At 48.6% G+C, this 17,588-nt stretch overlaps 1 protein-coding gene across 23 annotated transcripts in view; it reads left to right on the forward strand.

Moving 5' to 3' along the window:
* Positions 1–17,588, forward strand: part of CACNA1B (calcium voltage-gated channel subunit alpha1 B) — a 244,247-nt gene that overhangs the window by 139,618 nt on the left and 87,041 nt on the right. For 16 of the 23 annotated variants that reach the window (XR_009215330.1, XR_009215331.1, XR_009215329.1 and 13 more), the window contains 3 exons: positions 1,645–1,707; positions 5,824–6,609; positions 7,753–7,970. Coding sequence is in view for 19 of the 23 variants with exons in the window: in XM_058445703.1 (XP_058301686.1) it covers positions 1,645–1,707; positions 5,824–6,609; positions 7,753–7,970 (1,067 nt within the window). In the remaining 4 variants the exon portion in view is untranslated. The remainder of the gene's footprint in view (positions 1–1,644; positions 1,708–5,823; positions 6,610–7,752; positions 7,971–17,588) is intronic. The other 7 variants (XM_058445709.1, XM_058445712.1, XM_058445710.1 and 4 more) reach the window with 3 other exon arrangements.

Here is a 17,588-nt window from a genome sequence, read left to right on the forward strand (position 1 = left end):
TCATTTCCAGCACCTTGAGCTGCTGGGCAGGGCGAGAGTAGTGCCCTTGAGTACCCTTCACCCTGCTCCTGCCCCCCACAGCTGTGCTGCATGGTCTGCGGAGCGGGGCCAATGCCGGGCTTGGTGCCCTGGGTGCTGGGAGGACTTGGGTTTCCTTGGTGTTTGAGAGGCTCTCAGTGATGCTCTGTTTGGCTTGACACAGACGGTGCCAGAACCTGCCTCAGAAGGGCGCCCTAGTGTGTCGCATGCAGTGCTGTGCGTATCCTGGGCCTCAGGTGACAGCTGCTTGAAGGGACACTAAGGTGGGCCTCAGGTGACACTGCTTAAAGGGACATGTCTTCCTGGTTCTCTGCTGGGTCAACCTCATCCTCACATGGATTTCTGAACACTGGCAGCCTGCAGAGTAACACTGATACTCACACACACACACACATACTCACAAATACATATAGGCAGGCACACGCACAGGCACACAGACTCACATACATACTTATACACAGGTATAGACACACAGATACACAGTCACAGAAGCACACAAAGAATCATACACACAGACTCACACAGACACACAGACACACAGACCCACCCTCACAACACTCACAATCTCACACATTCAGTTATAATCATCCCACACTCTCAATTACATACACACACAATCTCACACATTCACACACACAGTCTCACACACTCACACAGTGTCACACTCACACACCCTCTCACACACACATGCCTGTTTGCATCCAGAGCCTGTGGGCAAGTAAGCTGGTTTGACTGCCCACAAAGGCACAGAGACCTTGGCCTTGAGAAGGAGGGGCTGCAGCCCACCTGGCCCTCCCCTGGGAAGTTAATTGGAGGGAAATGGCTGTAAAGGGAGCTTTGGTTTCTTTCTGTTGGTTTTAGAAAAGCCTTTGAAAGTCACTTGGAAATGGCTGGAGCTGCACCTAAAAGGAAGGTGGGTTGGGTGGGGTGTAGCTTGATTTGTCCTGGTGGCCCGGAAGCGCCCGGGTTGCAGCCTGGGGAGCCCTGGGGCTGGAACCAGAGTGGGGTCTAGGTGCTCACCGGGAAGGCAGGTGGGTTTGGCAGCAGGGCCCAGGCAGCATCTCCAGAAAGGGCACCCTCGCCTCCTTTGTTAGCCTATGCTGCTCCATCTTGAGGGCCAAGAGACAGTGTGGTCAACCTCCCGCCACAGGGTGTAAGGGCACCCTCGCCTCTTTTGTTAGTCTACGCTGCCCCATCTCGAGGGCCGGGAGACAGTGCGGTCAGCCTCCCACTGCAGGGTGCGGGGGGCTGTTTGGAACTGCAGGAAAATCGGTGTTGGGTCTTCCCAGCCTTACTGCCTGTCCTGGATAGTGTGTGCTGAGTGATGGATGGGCCCCCGAGCTAATGGCTTCTGTCTTCCAGGCATTACAGGGTTTGCTGTCTCACTTCAGTCTCACTTTTCTGCATGTGTGGAATTGGTTCTCAACTTCTCTTTCACCCCGAGGTCTCGGCTGGTGCCCGTCTGACGGACGCGTCCACGGCCTCCTGTCCAGATGCACATGGCAGCCTGCGCCTACACTGGCGTGGCTCTCAGTGTCACTGGTTCTCTCAGAACTCTCTCTCTGGTTTTCTCACTTCTGTCTGTTCTGTTTTTTGCATGTGCAGTTTTGTAAAGCAAGCTCGAGGTACTGTATCTCGCAGCTCATCTGTCTCCAGCGTGAACTCACCGTGAGTCGCTCTGCTATGATATTCCATCCATGGCTTCATGATAACTACATGCAGACACCTTCCTTCCACTCCTAACTCTGCTATCTCACCTCAAGTCATTCGCTTCATGGGGCAGCTCCAGGCCAGGCTTCCGTGGCCTGAGCGGGGAATGGTGGGCTTGCTCCCTGACGTCCCACGAGTCCTGCCACGGGGTCAGACCCTCTGTGCTCAGCCCCTCCTCCTTTCCCTCCTGGTCTCTGTCTTGTCTGCTGACTGTTGTGTCCGCTCACTCCGGTGTCTCGAGTGTGTCTGCTTCTCCTGAGTGGACTGGGTGTCATGGGCTCAGGTCTCCTTGTGGTTCCCGTGAGGTCAGGGCCCTGTGAGCAGGCAGAGCAGAGAGTGCTCTTTAGGGGCTCACTGGGGATGTTTATGGTTGCTCCTAGGCCTCTTACTTGGGAGGGACTGTGTCTGCGATTCTCAGGAAGTCCTTGTTCTAGCAAGAGCAGAGAGCTGTTGTCCGCTTGTGAAACTTACAGTAGACCACCCAGGGCGCGAGGCGGAGACACGGAAACTCCAGGGTGGCCCTCCAGGGAGTGACTGGCTGGCCTTCCCCTCGGGCAGCTTCTCATGGGGAAGTGCTCATGGATGGCTGGTCCTCAGGGGCTTCCCCTGGAGGGCAAGGCCAGGCCCCGCAGGTGAGGGGTCCCTGAAGTGGTCAGGCCACCTGGCACCTGATGGAAGTGGCCAGGTGGGTCCTGTCTGTGTCCTGATGGTGATGAGGCCCCTGCTGCCCTTGCCCCCCCTGCCTGGTGCTTCCTTACTGGTAGCCAGCATGGAGCTTGGCTCAGTCTTTCCACGAGCACTGTTTGCTGCTGGCTGTCAGAGGCACTGATGTCTCCTGGGGCAAGAAAGCATGCTGGATCCTGAATCCATCCGCAGGGTGGAATAAAATGTAAGATGCAGATGGTGGCTGGGCGCGGTGGCTCACACCTGTAATCCAGCACTTTGGGAGGCTGAGGTGGGTGGATTCCCTGAGCTCAGGAGTTCGAGACCAGCCTGGGCAACACGGTGAAACCCTGTCTCTACTAAATACAAAAAATTAGCTGGGAGTGGTGGTGGGTGCCTGTAGTCCCAGCTACTCAGGAGGCTGAGGCAGGAGAATTGCTTGAACCTGGGAGGCAGAGGTTGCAGTGAGCTGTGATTGCGCCACCGCACTCCAGCCTAGGCAACAGAGCGAGACTCCGTCTCCCAAAAAAAAAAAAAATGCAAATGGCAGGTATCCATGGTGTCACACCAGGGCTGCTTCATATAGTCAGCAGTTCCGGGTTGTCTGAGCCCAGAGACCTCAAAGCAGGGCCACAGAGCGCCTTGAGGCCACTTCTGAATCCTGCAGTTCCCCACAGCACCCGGCTGAGCATGGCTGAGCCTTCCTCCCTGGAACAGCTGGGTTGTGCCTACCAGCTGAGGCCAGGACACAGGGGTGCCAGTCATCCATGTGACCTCCTTAAAGAACCCTTTTAAACCAGGACTTTCCTGGATTAGTCACCAGCCACACTTCACTCTAAGTTGGTGTGGATATGTGCCAGATAGAGCAAGGACAGAGACAGCGGCCAGGGGAGGTGCAGGCTGACTTAAGACACCATGCAGAGAGGCCTGGCACGCAGATTCAGAGACCTAGGGGATACCTCCAGAGAGGAGCCTGGTGGTACTGGCCGAGTGAGGTCAGATGCAGACAGTCTCTGGTGATGTTAGGGCCGAGAGCAGCAGATAGGCGTGGAAGGAACAGGCCAGGCAGAGCCAGTGGGGCTGCAGTGGGGCGGGCAGGTGCCCCTAGCGTAGGCTGCTCAGCATCTTGCTCTGCCTAGGTAGTTGCCAGGGAGCCTGCCAGCCTGCCAGCGCCCTCAGTCCAGCAGACAGCCTGGCCTCTTCCTGCTCCAGGTGTTTCCTGGGCAAGAAGGAGCCACACCTGAATGCAAGGGTGACGGCAGAGATATGTGGTCTGGAGCCCACCCCACCTTCACACAGACCCTGTGCCTCTGCATGTTCCCCATGGTCCTCACTGCCTGTCTTTTTGGAACTGCGATGCTGGTCCCCAAGATTCACGGCTTCATCAGAGCGGGCCACCCTGCTGACCAAGTGGCTCAGAGCCCAGGCCCCTCTCGGGCACTGGAGTGGACTGGGGGGCTTGAGGCAGTGAACAGCCTCCGCCCTCACAGGGCTCCTGTGCCTGGTGCAAGCCCCTGGGGCTGCCCTCTGTTTTACACCACTCAGCACTGTTGGCAGTAGAGCCCTTTTGTCTTGGTCCCAGCTGGGGTTGGTGGGTCCTCTGTGGGTCAGTTGTAGGGCACCCCTGGGAGCAGGGGCAGCACAGTTTCAATGCATCAGGGATACAGGTCAGGGCCTGGGGCTTCAACTGAGGCTGGGGTTCTGTAGACGGCCCCTACAGGTAGCCCTGCCTGCCCCCACCCCATCCAAGCTCCCAGGCGAGACACAGACACCACACTTCCGCTTTCATTCGTGCAAAGTGCTGCCCCTGGACGTTGCTCCCACTGCAGCCTGGACTTCTACAAAGGGGCAGGATTTATTGTTCACCTGCCTGGGGTGGGCCGGGTGCAGGGACTGGGCTTTCCCACATCTGGCTGCTCTGTCTTTGCAGGTCAGAGTGGTGCTCAGCGGCTGAGGGCCCCGGAGCTGGTGGCTGCCGGCCTGGGCCTCTGCAGGCCGTGGTTGTAGCCTGTGCTGTTAGTGCAGTTGGGGTCTGGCCAAGGACTCATGTCTTCTTTAGAAGTGTTTTTCCTTTTTGCCCTTGGCTGTGTCTGATCCTGACTCACTGTGGGACCCTGAGCAAGTAACATCCTCGCTCTAGGCTCAGTATCTTCATCTGTGAAATGGGGACAAGAGTAGCACCTGATTCTTGAGGTGGTTGTAAGGACTGGATGAAGTGGGCACTGCGCCCAGAGCACCACGTGGCAGTTGCAGGACACAGATGCCATGGCCCTCATTGTTGGTGTAGTGACTACTGCCACCAAGGCCACCCAGCAGCCTTGGAGGCTCCAGGGCGGGCCTCTGGCCTCAGATGAGGTTTCTCCCTGGCGATGGTGGGGCTTAGTATTGGGATAATAAGACCTTATCCAAAGGTGGTCTTACTCAGCAGAAGGCCCAGAATGCAAAGGGCTTCCTGTGCACTCTGGGCTATGGAGCCCCATGTGTGATGTGTGAATAGAGGAGGTGCTTGGGCCCATGACATTGGAGTAGGGGTCAGGGCCTTCGGTAGCCCATGCAGTGAGGTCTGAGCCTGGACCACTGGCCATCCCTGGTGCTGGAGGGCTCCGAGGACCATGTTCTGGCTCTGCGCCCAGTAGAGGGAGGGGCTCTCCAAGAGAGGAGGGCATTGGTGGCCACAGGAGGGGGCATTTCCAGCTTCAGACCTGACTTCTGGGCTCCTGGTCACTGAGCCAGGGGGCAGCTGCGGGGCCGCGGCTGACCACCTCGGGGACTGGCAGAGACTCTGCGTTTGCTCCTGAGAGGGCCAGGTGCTCCCTTGGCTGCTGTCTGCTCTGCCCCAGCACCTGCCCCCGGGTTCCCTGGCAAACAGCCTTTTCACCTGGCTGGTGGCCTGCCTCCTGGAGGTAGCGTTGGGGAAGTGCCTCTGGAGAAGGGGCTGCGTGTCCCGCCCTTCCTGTAGCAGCTGTGCTGGTGCTGGAGCAGGGGCCAGCTCCCAGGGAGGCTGCAGAGCCTCCCTGGCTCCTGTCTCCATCCGTCCTGCCCTTTGTAACATGCCCTTCCCTCCCGCGGTGGCCTTCCTGGCCAGCCGCCCACCCACCTGCTTGGCCTGTCTGGTGCATTCCCACTGTCCTGTACCCCTCGGCCTCCTTGAGCCCCCCAGGGTCCTCCTGACAGGCTGGTGCTGTCACCTTGCGGGTCCTGTGGGACACCGTGGGGAGGGCAGGGCTGAATTCAGTTCCCTTGGGCGTTCCCCCACCTGATCCGCGTCCCCCGAGGGGTGTGGGGGCTCCCGCGGCCACGCCTCCCACCTCCCTGCGCCATTGCTCCATTGCTGTGTGTCCATTGTGGCCTCCCTGGAGAGCGGCGGGCGGGCGGCCGACGGGGCCCCGCTCACCGCCAGTCTCTCCGCAGCAGGCAGCAGAACTCGGCCAAGGCGCGCTCGGTGTGGGAGCAGCGGGCCAGCCAGCTACGGCTGCAGAACCTGCGGGCCAGCTGCGAGGCGCTGTACAGCGAAATGGACCCCGAGGAGCGGCTGCGCTTCGCCAGTACGCGCCACCTGCGGCCCGACATGAAGACGCACCTGGACCGGCCGCTGGTGGTGGAGCTGGGCCGCGACGGTGCGCGGGGGCCTGTGGGAGGCAAGGCCCGGCCTGAGGCTGCGGAGGCCCCCGAGGGCGTCGACCCTCCGCGCAGGCACCACCGGCACCGCGACAAGGACAAGACCCCCGCGGCGGGGGACCAGGACCGAGCAGAGGCCCCGAAGGCGGAGAGCGGGGAGCCCGGTGCCCGGGAGGAGCGGCCGCGGCCGCACCGCAGCCACAGCAAAGAGGCTGCGGGGCCCCCGGAGGCGCGGAGCGAGCGCGGCCGAGGCCCAGGCCCCGAGGGCGGCCGGCGGCACCACCGGCGCGGCTCCCCGGAGGAAGCGGCCGAGCGGGAGCCCCGACGCCACCGCGCGCACCGGCACCAGGATCCGAGCAAGGAGTGCGCCGGGGCCAAGGGCGAGCGGCGCGCGCGGCACCGCGGCGGCCCCCGAGCGGGGCCCCGGGAGGCGGAGAGCGGGGAGGAGCCGGCGCGGCGGCACCGGGCCCGGCACAAGGCGCAGCCTGCGCAGGAGGCTGTGGAGAAGGAGGCCACGGAGAAGGAGGCTGAGATAGTGGAAGCCGACAAGGAGAAGGAGCTCCGGAACCACCAGCCTAGGTGAGTCCGCGGCTGGGCGGGGTCAGGGAGGGAAGGGTTGGCTGGGGCGGTGCAGGCCCCAGCGCTGGCTGGGGGGATGGGGTCCACGGCGGAGGCTGCAGCCCCGGCCACGCTGCCCTGTCCAGGGCCATCTGGGCTGGGGTCTCTGCATGCCGTTCACGTGGGGTGGTGACAGTCCTGCCTTGCAGGGTTGACCTGTAAAAGGCTTGGCAGGGCGTGTATGCTCCGTAAAAGGCTTGGCAGAGTGTGTGTGCTCCGTGAACGCCAGCCGTTATTTAAGAAGGGAGGGCTTAAGGGGGAATTGTTGCGACTGGCTTGGAAAGAACAAAGTGGCCCTGGCAGAAGAGAAAGTTGGGGATTGCTGTGGAGGAAGGAGAGGCAGGAGGGCCCAAGGGAAGCCTGAGCAGGCCAGTGGGCTGGGCACAGAGCGGGGTGTGGGGGCCAGTCTGTGCGACCATGACAGAAAGAACCCCAGCTAGCCCAGCTTGCTCCCTGGGGCAGGACTAACCAACTCTGTGAGGGCCTGGGGTAACAGTGGTCCAGTGGCCAAGACCATCAGTCGCCAGGTACCCACTGGCCACAAACCAACCAGAATACTTGCCGCTGGAGGCCCCAGCCCAGGGTCAACCCAGCCGCCGCCCTGTCTTTGTGTGTGGATGGGTCAGCCCCATCCCTGCCTTTCAGACTAAAGACACGGAGTTGTATAGGGTAATTTAAAAAACATACAGAATGCCAGAGTAGCAGAGCAGGTGGTCATAGATTTAGTTGGTCTGCATGGAGGTTTAAGGGTTCTGATTGATAGGATTTTGCTGATATGCATTATTATTATTATTATTGGAGACAAGACCGCACTGTCGCCCAGGGTGAAGTGCAGTGGCACCATCATGGCTCACTGCAGCCTCAACTTCCCGGGCTGAAGCGATCCTCCCACCTCAGCCTTCCCAGCCTGAATAGCTGGGACTATGTGCACGTGTCACCACGCCCAGCTAAGTTTTTAATTTTTGTAGAGATGGGCTTTCGCCATATTCCCTAGGCTGGTCTTGAACTCCTGGGCTCAAGTGATCCTCCTGCCTCTGCCTCCCGGTGCCGGGATCACAGGTGTGAACCACCGCGCCCAGGCCTGATGTACATTCTTGATTGCAGGGAGCCACACTGTGACCTGGAGACCAGTGGGACTGTGACTGTGGGCCCTATGCACACACTGCCCAGCACATGTCTCCAGAAGGTGGAGGAACAGCCAGAGGATGCAGACAATCAGCGGAACGTGACTCGCATGGGCAGTCAGCCCCCAGACCCGAACACTGTTGTACACATCCCAGTGATGCTGACTGGCCCTCCTGGGGAAGCCACGGTCGTTCCCAGTGAGTATCTCTCTGTGCCAGTGCGGCAGGGCCCATCTTGTGCAGGTCCAGCAACCCCCATTCCCTCCTGCTCCACAGCAGCCACTGGGGACCCAGCCTGCCTCTCTGAATTGTTCTCCTGGCTGGAGAGAGAGTCCTTTGCTGTCAATATCTGTCCCTTGATGTCCTGTTGATTTCTAGTGCCCCAGAGATAACTGAGGTTGAGCTCCATTCTCCTTCCTTCCCAAAATATTTGTATGTTGCCAACTAAGTGCCAGATGCTGTGTTAGAGTGCTGAGAGCATAGTAGGAGGGAGACAGTCTTGTCAGGAAGACAGACCACAAAACAGGCACAACTCTTGATGGTTGCACAAAAGCTGCTGAGGACTCTGTCCACAGCCTTGACTGGGGCTGAGGGCGAGGGGCTGCAGAGGAGGAGGCTCTCCACTGCATGTGCCCGTTTGTTCATGGGCCTGTGCCATCCCTGCTCTGAGGCTGCTCCCAGGCCTTTATTTGAGCTGCCTTCTTTCCTCCCCTTGCTCACTCACATGCTCGGAACATCCCCAGTGAGCAGCCTTTCCGTGCCTGCCTGTGTGCAGTCCCTGAGGGCACAGGGGACCAAGATGTCATTCCTGTCTTGAAACCTGTCTAATAGGGAGAGATCTGCTGGTTACAAATACAGGCCCTTTACGTGGTGGGGAAGGTGCATGGGCATTTCATGGGCATCAAGGAGGAGCCCTCCTTTCTTAAATACAGAGAAAAAAGGGGTAGAAGAGAGACCATAGAAACAGGACTCACATGAATGCCAGCAGAAGCATTTAGGTCTTAAGCAGACCAGACGGACTCAATCAGGTGCCACCACATGCATGCCCATGTTTGCAGATGCATCCCCACACACAGACGTGTGCATGCCCGTGTTTGCAGACGGATCTCCACACACAGACATGTGCATGCCCGTGTTTGCAGACGCATCCCCACACACAGACATGTGCATGCCCATGTTTGCAGACAGATCTCCACACACAGACGTGTGCATGACATTCTCTCTTGCTCAGGTGCTCTCACCTGGGGCCTGTGGACTGGCGCACAATTCCAGGTATAACTGTGGAAGACACAGCCTCTTACTGCTCAGCCTCCCCTTTTCTTTGCTTCCTTGGAGGAAAGTTGTCCTTGGTTCATTTTCTTGTTCACTTCCCATAGGCACAAGTGAGTCTGCCTGCCCACCTCCCTCACCTGATTCTCTGTGGATCAGCTTGAGGATGAGCCTAGGGTCTCCACCTGGCTTTTATCTGCAGGAATCCAGATGTGACTCCTCCCCAAGCTCCCTATGCTCTTCCCTACACCCCCGCTGGCAACCACTGATCTTTTCACTGTCCCTATAGTTTTGCCTTTTCTAGACTGTCATAGGGTTGGAATCATACAGTATGCAGCCTTTTCAGATTGGCTTCTTTCCATTAGCAATATGCACTTAAGTTTCCTTTGTATCTTTTTGTGGCTTGACAGCTCATTTGTTTTATGCGTTGGATTAATATTCTGTCTTTTGGGCGTACCACAGTTTATTTATTCACCTATTGAAGGACATCTTGTTGCTTCCAATTTTTGGCAATTATGAATAAAACTGCTATAAACATTCATGTTCAGGTTTTTGTGTGGACATAAGTTTTCAACTCATTTGGGTAAATACTTAATAGCATGCTTATTGGATTATATGGTAAGACTATGTTTATCTTTATAAGAAACTGACAAACTATCTTCCAAAGGGATTGTACCATTTTGCATTCCCACCAGCAATGAATGAGAGTTCCTGTTGCTTCACATCCTTGCCAATATTCAGTGTTGTCAGTATTTTGGATTTGAGCTATTCTAATTAAGCGTGTAATGATATCTTGTTTATTTTGCAATTTCCTAATTGACATATGATGTTGAGCATCTTTTAATATGCTTATTTGCCATGTGTATAATTTTCTTTGATGAGGTTCCTATTCAAATCTTTTTCCCACTTTTTATTCTGGTTGTTTGTTTTCTAGTTGTTGAGTTTTAGGAGTTCTTTGTATATTTTGGATACAAGTCTTTCATCAGATACGTGTTTTTGCAAGCATTTTCTCCCAGTCTGTGGCTTGGTTTTTCATTCTCTTAATGTCTGGTGTTTTCGATTGTTAAAAACAACTGATTGTGGTCCCTGTTATTACTTCTACTAGAAGCAGAAATCTAGGCTATTAGTTTTTATATGTTGATTATGTATCCTGCTACTTTTCTGAATCCTCAAATTGTTTATTAGTTTCACTGATTACCCCTTTTTTTCCCAGATATATTATCAAAACTTCTGCAAATACACTTCTCTTTCTTTCTAAGTCTTACACCACTCATTATTATTTTTTTGTCTGATTTCACTATCAGATAACAATGGAATTACTGGGCATTACCTTGTTTCTGCCTACACTAAATAAAATTTTGGTTTGGGGCCTGAGGGGCATGTGTGTGTGTGTAAAATTATGTTGTAGTATCCATTAGTTCTACTTCAGCAAGTGTTTTTATCTGGAATAGAAGTTGAATTTTGTTGAACACCTTTTCAGCATCCATAGAGATCATATATATTTTTTTCCTTAGATATGGGGATTTATAGTAATGAATTTTTTGATATGAAATATCTTTGCAATCTTAGAATAAACCCAAGTGGTTATTATATTTATTTTGTAATATGCCATTGGATTCTGTTTAACATTTTTTGTAGGATTTTTGGATTGATATTTTTAAGCGAGATGTGTTCTGTAGCTTTCTTTTGTCACATTGAGGATCATAAGGTTTAAATATCAATGACATAGAGTTATCTGTTCCTTAACTTCACAGCTCCATTCCTGAAAATCAAATGTTCCAAAAGAGGGTCTCATTTCCACCCCCTACCACCTTTTTTTTTTTTTTTTTTGAGACTGAGTCTTGCTCTGCCACCCTGGCTGGAGTGCAGTGGCACCATCTCGGCTCTGCCTCCTGGGTTCAAGCAGTTCTCCTTCCTCAGCCTCCGGAGTAGCTGGGATTACAGGCGCCCACCACCACACCTGGCTAATTTTTGTATTTTTAGTAGAGATAGGGTTTCGCTGTGTTGGCCAGGCTGATCTCTAACTCCTGACCTCAAGTGATCCACCCGCCTTGGCCTCCCGAAGTGCTGGGATTACAGGCGTGAGCCACCGTGCCTGGCCCCATTATTTTAAATGGTAAAACATTATAATGTGTTATGTGTCAACTAAAAATTCATAACCAATTTTGTAAAATATAAAGCACAGTTAAACAATGAAAACTAATAAACAATCATAATAGAACATAAAATGCTTAGCATATTGTTTCCTGATTACCAGTTAAAATAGCTAGTAATAAGCAATTGCTTTAGATACCTCCTTTATTGAACTTGTACTTTTCAAAAACATTTATACGATTCCCATAACGTACTGTGAACAAAAGTTCTCTGAAAAGGAGTTTGGAGGAAACAGGCTTCATTCTAGTGAACAGTTTGCAAACCAGGAAGATGCAGCCTTCCTTGTAAAATGAAGGCACATTCCGGAGGAGAAAGAGAAGGTTTGACATTTCCTGCCCAGGTTCTTAATCAAGTCCCTTTATGCAAATGAAGGATTCAGACTTGCTTGGGCTGATTGGTTGACACAGCTGAGTTCTGATTGGTCCTTATAGCTGAATTCTGATTGGCTGAGGCAAGTGAACTCTGATTGGTTGGTTCAGGTGAGCTCTGAAAGTTCCCAGAGTTAAAAAGGTGTGTGTTTTCTGGGACCTCTATTCAGCATATGGCTGCTTCTCTCTGACTTAAATGTAGGCTCAGCCACTTGGGATCCATCTTGAAGGATTAGTTCTTTCAGGTTTCTTCACACAATCAACTGAATTTGGAATCCTGCCTGAGAGTTGTTCCCCACATTATTTTGTTAAAAACATTATATTGACTTTTGGGCATGTATACTTTTTTTTAATATAAATATCAGCCAGAAAAGCCAACAACACTGTAATGAAAGATATATATGTTTTCCAGAAGCATGGGCATTATAAAACTTGGCAGTGCTCTATTGGAAAATACTATCCAAGGATATATTCTGTGGGATATACCTGTTATTGGTTCATAAAAATAATTAGAATGTCTTCTTGTGCTCAAGGGTAGCTCATGTAGTATAGGAATTATGTGATCTTTAAATATTTGATAGAATTATCTTGTGAAATTGTTGCTGTCTGGTCTCTTTTTGTAGGGTAGTTCCTTTGTAATACCTCTTTTTCTGTATGGATGTTGGTCTGCTTAAACATTGTTGCCTCTTGAGATGAGTTTGGTAAATTATATTTTCCTTAGAAATTATCCATTTGATCTAGGTTTTCCCACTTATTTACATAGCCTTAAGAGTGGCTTAAAGTTGTAAAAATTTCCCTCTGTTTCAGTGTTTTTCCTCCTTGTCATTTTTGATCCTGTGTTTTTTGTGTTTTTCTTTTCTTTTCTTTTTTTTTTTTTTTTTTTTTTGCAGATGGGATCTCGCTCTGTTGCCCAGACTGGAGTGCAGTGGTGCCATCTCGGCTCACTGCAACCACCATCTCCCAGGTTCAAAGTGATTCTCGTGCCTCAGCCTCCCGAGTAGCTGGGATTACAGGCACGCACCACCACACATGGCTAATTTTTTTGTATTTTTAGTAGAGATGGGGTTTCACCATTTTGGCCAGGCTGGTTTCGAACTCCTGACCTCAAGTGATCTGCCTCTCTGAGCCTCCTGAGGTGTTGGGATTACAGGCATGAGCCACCTTGCCCAGCCCATTTTCATCAAATTTTAAAAGAAACTATGTAATTTTGGCTTATATTTGTGCTAGGTGTGTGTTTGTAGATTCTTTGGGATTTTCCACAGAGTATAAGACATCTGCAAATGAACAGTTTTAGTTTTTTCCTTTCTGACATACATGCCTTTTATTTCCCTGTCTTCCCTTATTGCACTGTCTGTGACTTCCAGTACTATTTTGAATAGCTGTGGCAAGAACTGACATCTTTCCTGGAGGGAGCATTTTGTCTTTCATCATTTAGTATGATATTAGCTGTAAGGTTTTTGGGTTTGTTTGGTTGTTTTTTGTTTTGTTTTTTGGTAGATGTTCTTTATCAAGTTGAGAGAGTTCCCATTTATTGCTTTTTTTTAAAAAATAATTTTTGTCGTGAGTGGATGAATATTGTCAAATGATTTTCTGCATCAATTGATATTATGTGTGTTTTTTCTGTTAATATGGTAGTTTATATTGATTTATTTTCAAATATTAAATGGGCCTTTATCGTTATGAATAACCCTACTGGTGTATAATTATTTCTCTATGTTGCTGAATTCTATTTGCTAATATTTTGTTAAGGAGTTTTGCGTCTGTATTCATGAGGGATGTTGCTCTGTAGTTTTCTTTTTTGTGCTGTCTCTGGTTTTGGTATCAGAGTAATATTGGATTCATAAAATGTTTTGAATTGAATGGATTGTCCCTCTTCTGTTTTCTAGAGGAGATTATGTTGAACTGATATTAATTCTCCTTTAAATGTTTGGGAAATTTTGCCAATGAAGCATTTCTTTTTTGGAATTTTTTAAATTACAAATATAATTTCCTTAATAGATACAGTGTTATCTATTTCATATTGGATGAGTTGTAGTAGTTTGTGCTTTCTGAGGAATTAGTCCCTCTTATTTAAGTGTGTACAGCTGTTTGTGATGTTTCCTTATTATCCCTTTGATGTCTGCATAATCTGTAGTGGTAACTCCTGTCTCATTTCTTATATTGGTAATTTGCTGTCTTCTCTCTTTTTTCTTTGTGAGTCTTATAAGGAGTTTGTATAATTTTATTGATGTTTTCAAAGAACCAAGGTATTGTTACATTGATTTTCTCTATTATTTTTCTGTTTTCAATTTCTTTTGGTTTCTGCTGTTTATTATTTCCTTCTTTCTGTTTGCTTTGGGTTTCTTTTGCTCTTCTTTTCTAGTTTCTTGGGGTAGGAGCTTAGATTGTTGATTTGAGTCTTTCCTTCTTTTCTGCTGCAAAATTTAGCTCTGTAAGTTTCCCTCTTGGCAGCTGCATTCCACAGGTTTTCATATTGAATATTTTTTCAGTCCCATTTAAAAAATTTCCTTTGAGAAGACTCATGGACTGTTTAGAAGTGTGTTGTTTAGTCTCCAAACATTTGGAGATTTGCCTATTTTTCTGTTATTGGCTTCTAGTTTGATTACTTTATGGTCAGAGAACATGTTCTGTATTATTTCAGTTCTTTTAAGTTTGTTAATGTTTGTTTTGTGGCCCAGGATGTGGCATATCTTGATGTATGTTCTGTGAGCCTTTGAAGGGAGCATGCATTCTGTGTTGTTGGTGTACATTCCTATAAGCATTGTTTAGATCCTGTTGGTTGATGATGTTATTGAGTATCTTTGTCTACATTCGGATTTTCTGTCTAGATATGTCAGTTGTTGAGAAAAGGATATTCAGTCTCCAACTGTAAATGTGGATTTATCTTTGCTCCTTTCAGTACTGTTAGTTTTTGCTTCATGTGTTTGCAGTTCTGTTTTTGGGCACATACACATTTAGGATTTCTATGTCTTTTTGGTGGACTGGCCCTTTAATTGTTGTGTAACGTCCTTCTCTATACCTGGTAATCTTCTTTGCTCTGCAGTTTATCTTATGTAGATATGTTCAGTCCTGCCTTCTTTTGATTAATATGTGCATGGTATATATTTTTTCACTCTTTTACTTTCAACCTAGCTGTGTAGTTATATTTGAAGTAAATTTCTTGTAGATAGTATTCATGTTTTCAATCCACTCTGTCAATTCTTTTATTTTGCATATTTAGATTGTTTACACTTAGCATAATTATTGATATATTAGGGCTTAAGTCTGTTATTCTATTTCTTATTTTCTGTTTTTTTCTTTCTGTTTTTCATTTCTCTGGTTTCCTTTTCCTCCCTTCCTGTGGGTTACTTGAATGTACTTTAGAATTCCTTTTATCTGTAGTATTTTTGAGTATATCTCTTCTATAGGTTTTGTAAGACCTCGTATAGGTTTTATTAGTGGTTGCCCTGTGTATTATGTTATATATACATAACTTACTCCAGTTTCTTCATGTAGTCATTTTACCAGTTCATGTGAAATGTAGAAGCTTTACCTCTCTTTGTATCTCTTTTTCCTTTTCTATTTATAATGTAATTGTCTTAAATAGCTCTTCTATGTACTTTTAGAACCACATCAGAGTATGCTATAATTTTTGCTTCAACTGTCAAATGTAATTTAGAAAACTCAAGAGGAGAAGAAAAGTGTGTTGTATTTACCTGTATTTTTACTCCTGTTATTCTTTCTTCCTTCCTGATATTCCAATATTTCTTCTTTCATAACTTACTTTCTGTTTAGAGGAACTTCCTTAGACATTCTTTTGTGGTAGGTCTGCGGGTGACAAATTCTCTTAGTTTTCCTTCATCTGAGAATGTCTTGATTTTCCCTTCATTCCTGAAGGGTATTTTCAGTGGGTATAGAATTCTGGGTTGACAGTTCTTTTTTTTTCAGCACTTGAAAAAAACGTGTGCCTCTTCCTTCTGACCTCCATGGTTTCTGATGAGAAATCCACTGTCATTCGAATTGTTTTCTTCCTATAGGTAAGATGTTGTTTATCTCTTGCTGCTTTCAAGATTGTTTTCCTTGTCTTTGTATTTCAGAAGTTTGATTACAGTGTGCTTTGATGTGAGTTCCTTTAAGTTTATCTTGTTTGGGGTTTGCTCAATTTCTTGAATTTGTAGGTTTATATCTTTTGCCAAATTTGGAAATTTTTCATCCTTTATGTCTTTAAATACTTCTTTAGTTCTGCCTCTTTCTCTTTTCTTTCCAGGACTCTGATGACATGAATGTTAGATCTTTTGTCATAGTCCCAAAGGCCCCTGAGCTCTATTCACTTTTTTAAGTCTACTTTCTCTCTGTTGCTCAGATTGGATCATTTCTATTATTCTATCTTCCAGTTCACTGACTCTTTCCTCTGTGCCTTCCATTCTGCTGTGGAGCCCATCTATTGATTTTCTAATTTCAGTCATTGTATTTTTCATTTCTGAAGTTTCCATTTGGTTCGTTATATCTTCTGTTTCTTTCCTGAGACTTTATTTCTTTGCTGATAATTTTATATTTTTCATTTCTTTTAAGTGTGTTTTAAATTATCTGTTGAGCATTTTTATAATGGGTGTTTTTAAAATCTTTGTCAGATAATTCTAACATCTATATCATCTTGGTGTCTGTTGATTGTGTTTTCTCATTCAAGTTGAGATTTCCTGGTTCTTGGTGTGGTGAGTGATTTTTGGTTGAAACTAGACTCTCATTGGTATTGTGTTATGAGCCCTAAGTCTTATTTACATCTTCAGTTTTAGCTTGTCTACTGTGATGCCACGCCAGCAAGTAGTGGGCCATATTAGTCCATTTTCACACTGCTATGAAGAAATACCTGAGACCAGGTAATTTATAAAGGAAAGAGGTTTAATTGACTCATAGTTTCACATTGCTGAGGAGGCCTCAGGAAACTTAAAATCATAGCGGTAGGCAAAGGAGAAGCAGGCATCTTCTTCACAGGGTGGCAGGACAGAGTGAGCACAAGACACCTAATAAAACCATCCTATCTCGTGAGACTCACTGTCACGAGAACAGCGTAGGGGAAACCACCCCCATGATCCAATTACCTCCATCTGGTCCCTCTCTTGACACGTGGGGATTATAGGGATTACAATTTGAGGTGAGATTTGGGTGGGGACACACCAAACCATATTACAGGGGTTGTAGAGAGTTGCCCCATTATTGACAGATGGGGATTGAAGTATAGATTCTTAACTTGAGTTCCATTGACATTCTAGGTGAGAAGGATTACTCATTACTGCTAGGCTAGGCTGGGAGTTTTAGCTCCCCACTAGGCTTCTATTCATACCGGCCTGACTGGGAGAGAGAGGAGAGTATCTTGTTACTGTTCCCCATCTGGCTGGCCTTGACACGATGGAGATAGATCTCATCACCTCCAGGTGGCAGTAGAAGTCCTGACTTTCCACCAGGGCTTGCTCCATTGAGTAGGAGGAAGAGGTGGTCTCATTCCTGCTGGGTGAGACATGACGTCTAGGCCCCCTGTGTGATCTCTACTGGCATTGTGTGTATTGGGGGTCTTGTTACCACTAGATAGGGATGAAAGTCCCTGCTCCCACTTGGCTCTCTCTCAGACCACCCTAGCAGGGGCTTTGGGATGGTGGTGAGGGTGGAAGTCTAGGCTCCCCACCCAGTTTCTGCTGGTTTAAGTGGAGGTAGGGTCATAGTTTTTTTTTTTGGTGTGTGTGTGTAGTTTAGCTGTTGTTTAGTGATTATTGTCTATAAGTTTTATATCTCGGTAGGCTGCCCCTTTCCTAGTCCTTTCACTAGGGAGAGCTGGGTTTATTGAGCCTTTAAAAAATCTGTGCCTATTGGCATTTCTGGGTTGTTGGGTTCACTAGTACCAAATCTAGGATATATGTGAGGCATAAAAGAAAACTCAAATAAGAAGCTTATTGTTGTGTCATTCCTCAGGTCCCAAGGTCCCTAGCCAATATTTTCCTTCTTCCTTCTACCTTTTAGAATCTTGTATTTGCCTTACATATGATGTCCAAGG

The sequence above is a fragment of the Hylobates moloch genome, unplaced genomic scaffold, assembly GCF_009828535.3.
Source record: "Hylobates moloch isolate HMO894 unplaced genomic scaffold, HMol_V3 SCAFFOLD_10, whole genome shotgun sequence".
NCBI classification, from domain to species: domain Eukaryota; kingdom Metazoa; phylum Chordata; class Mammalia; order Primates; family Hylobatidae; genus Hylobates; species Hylobates moloch.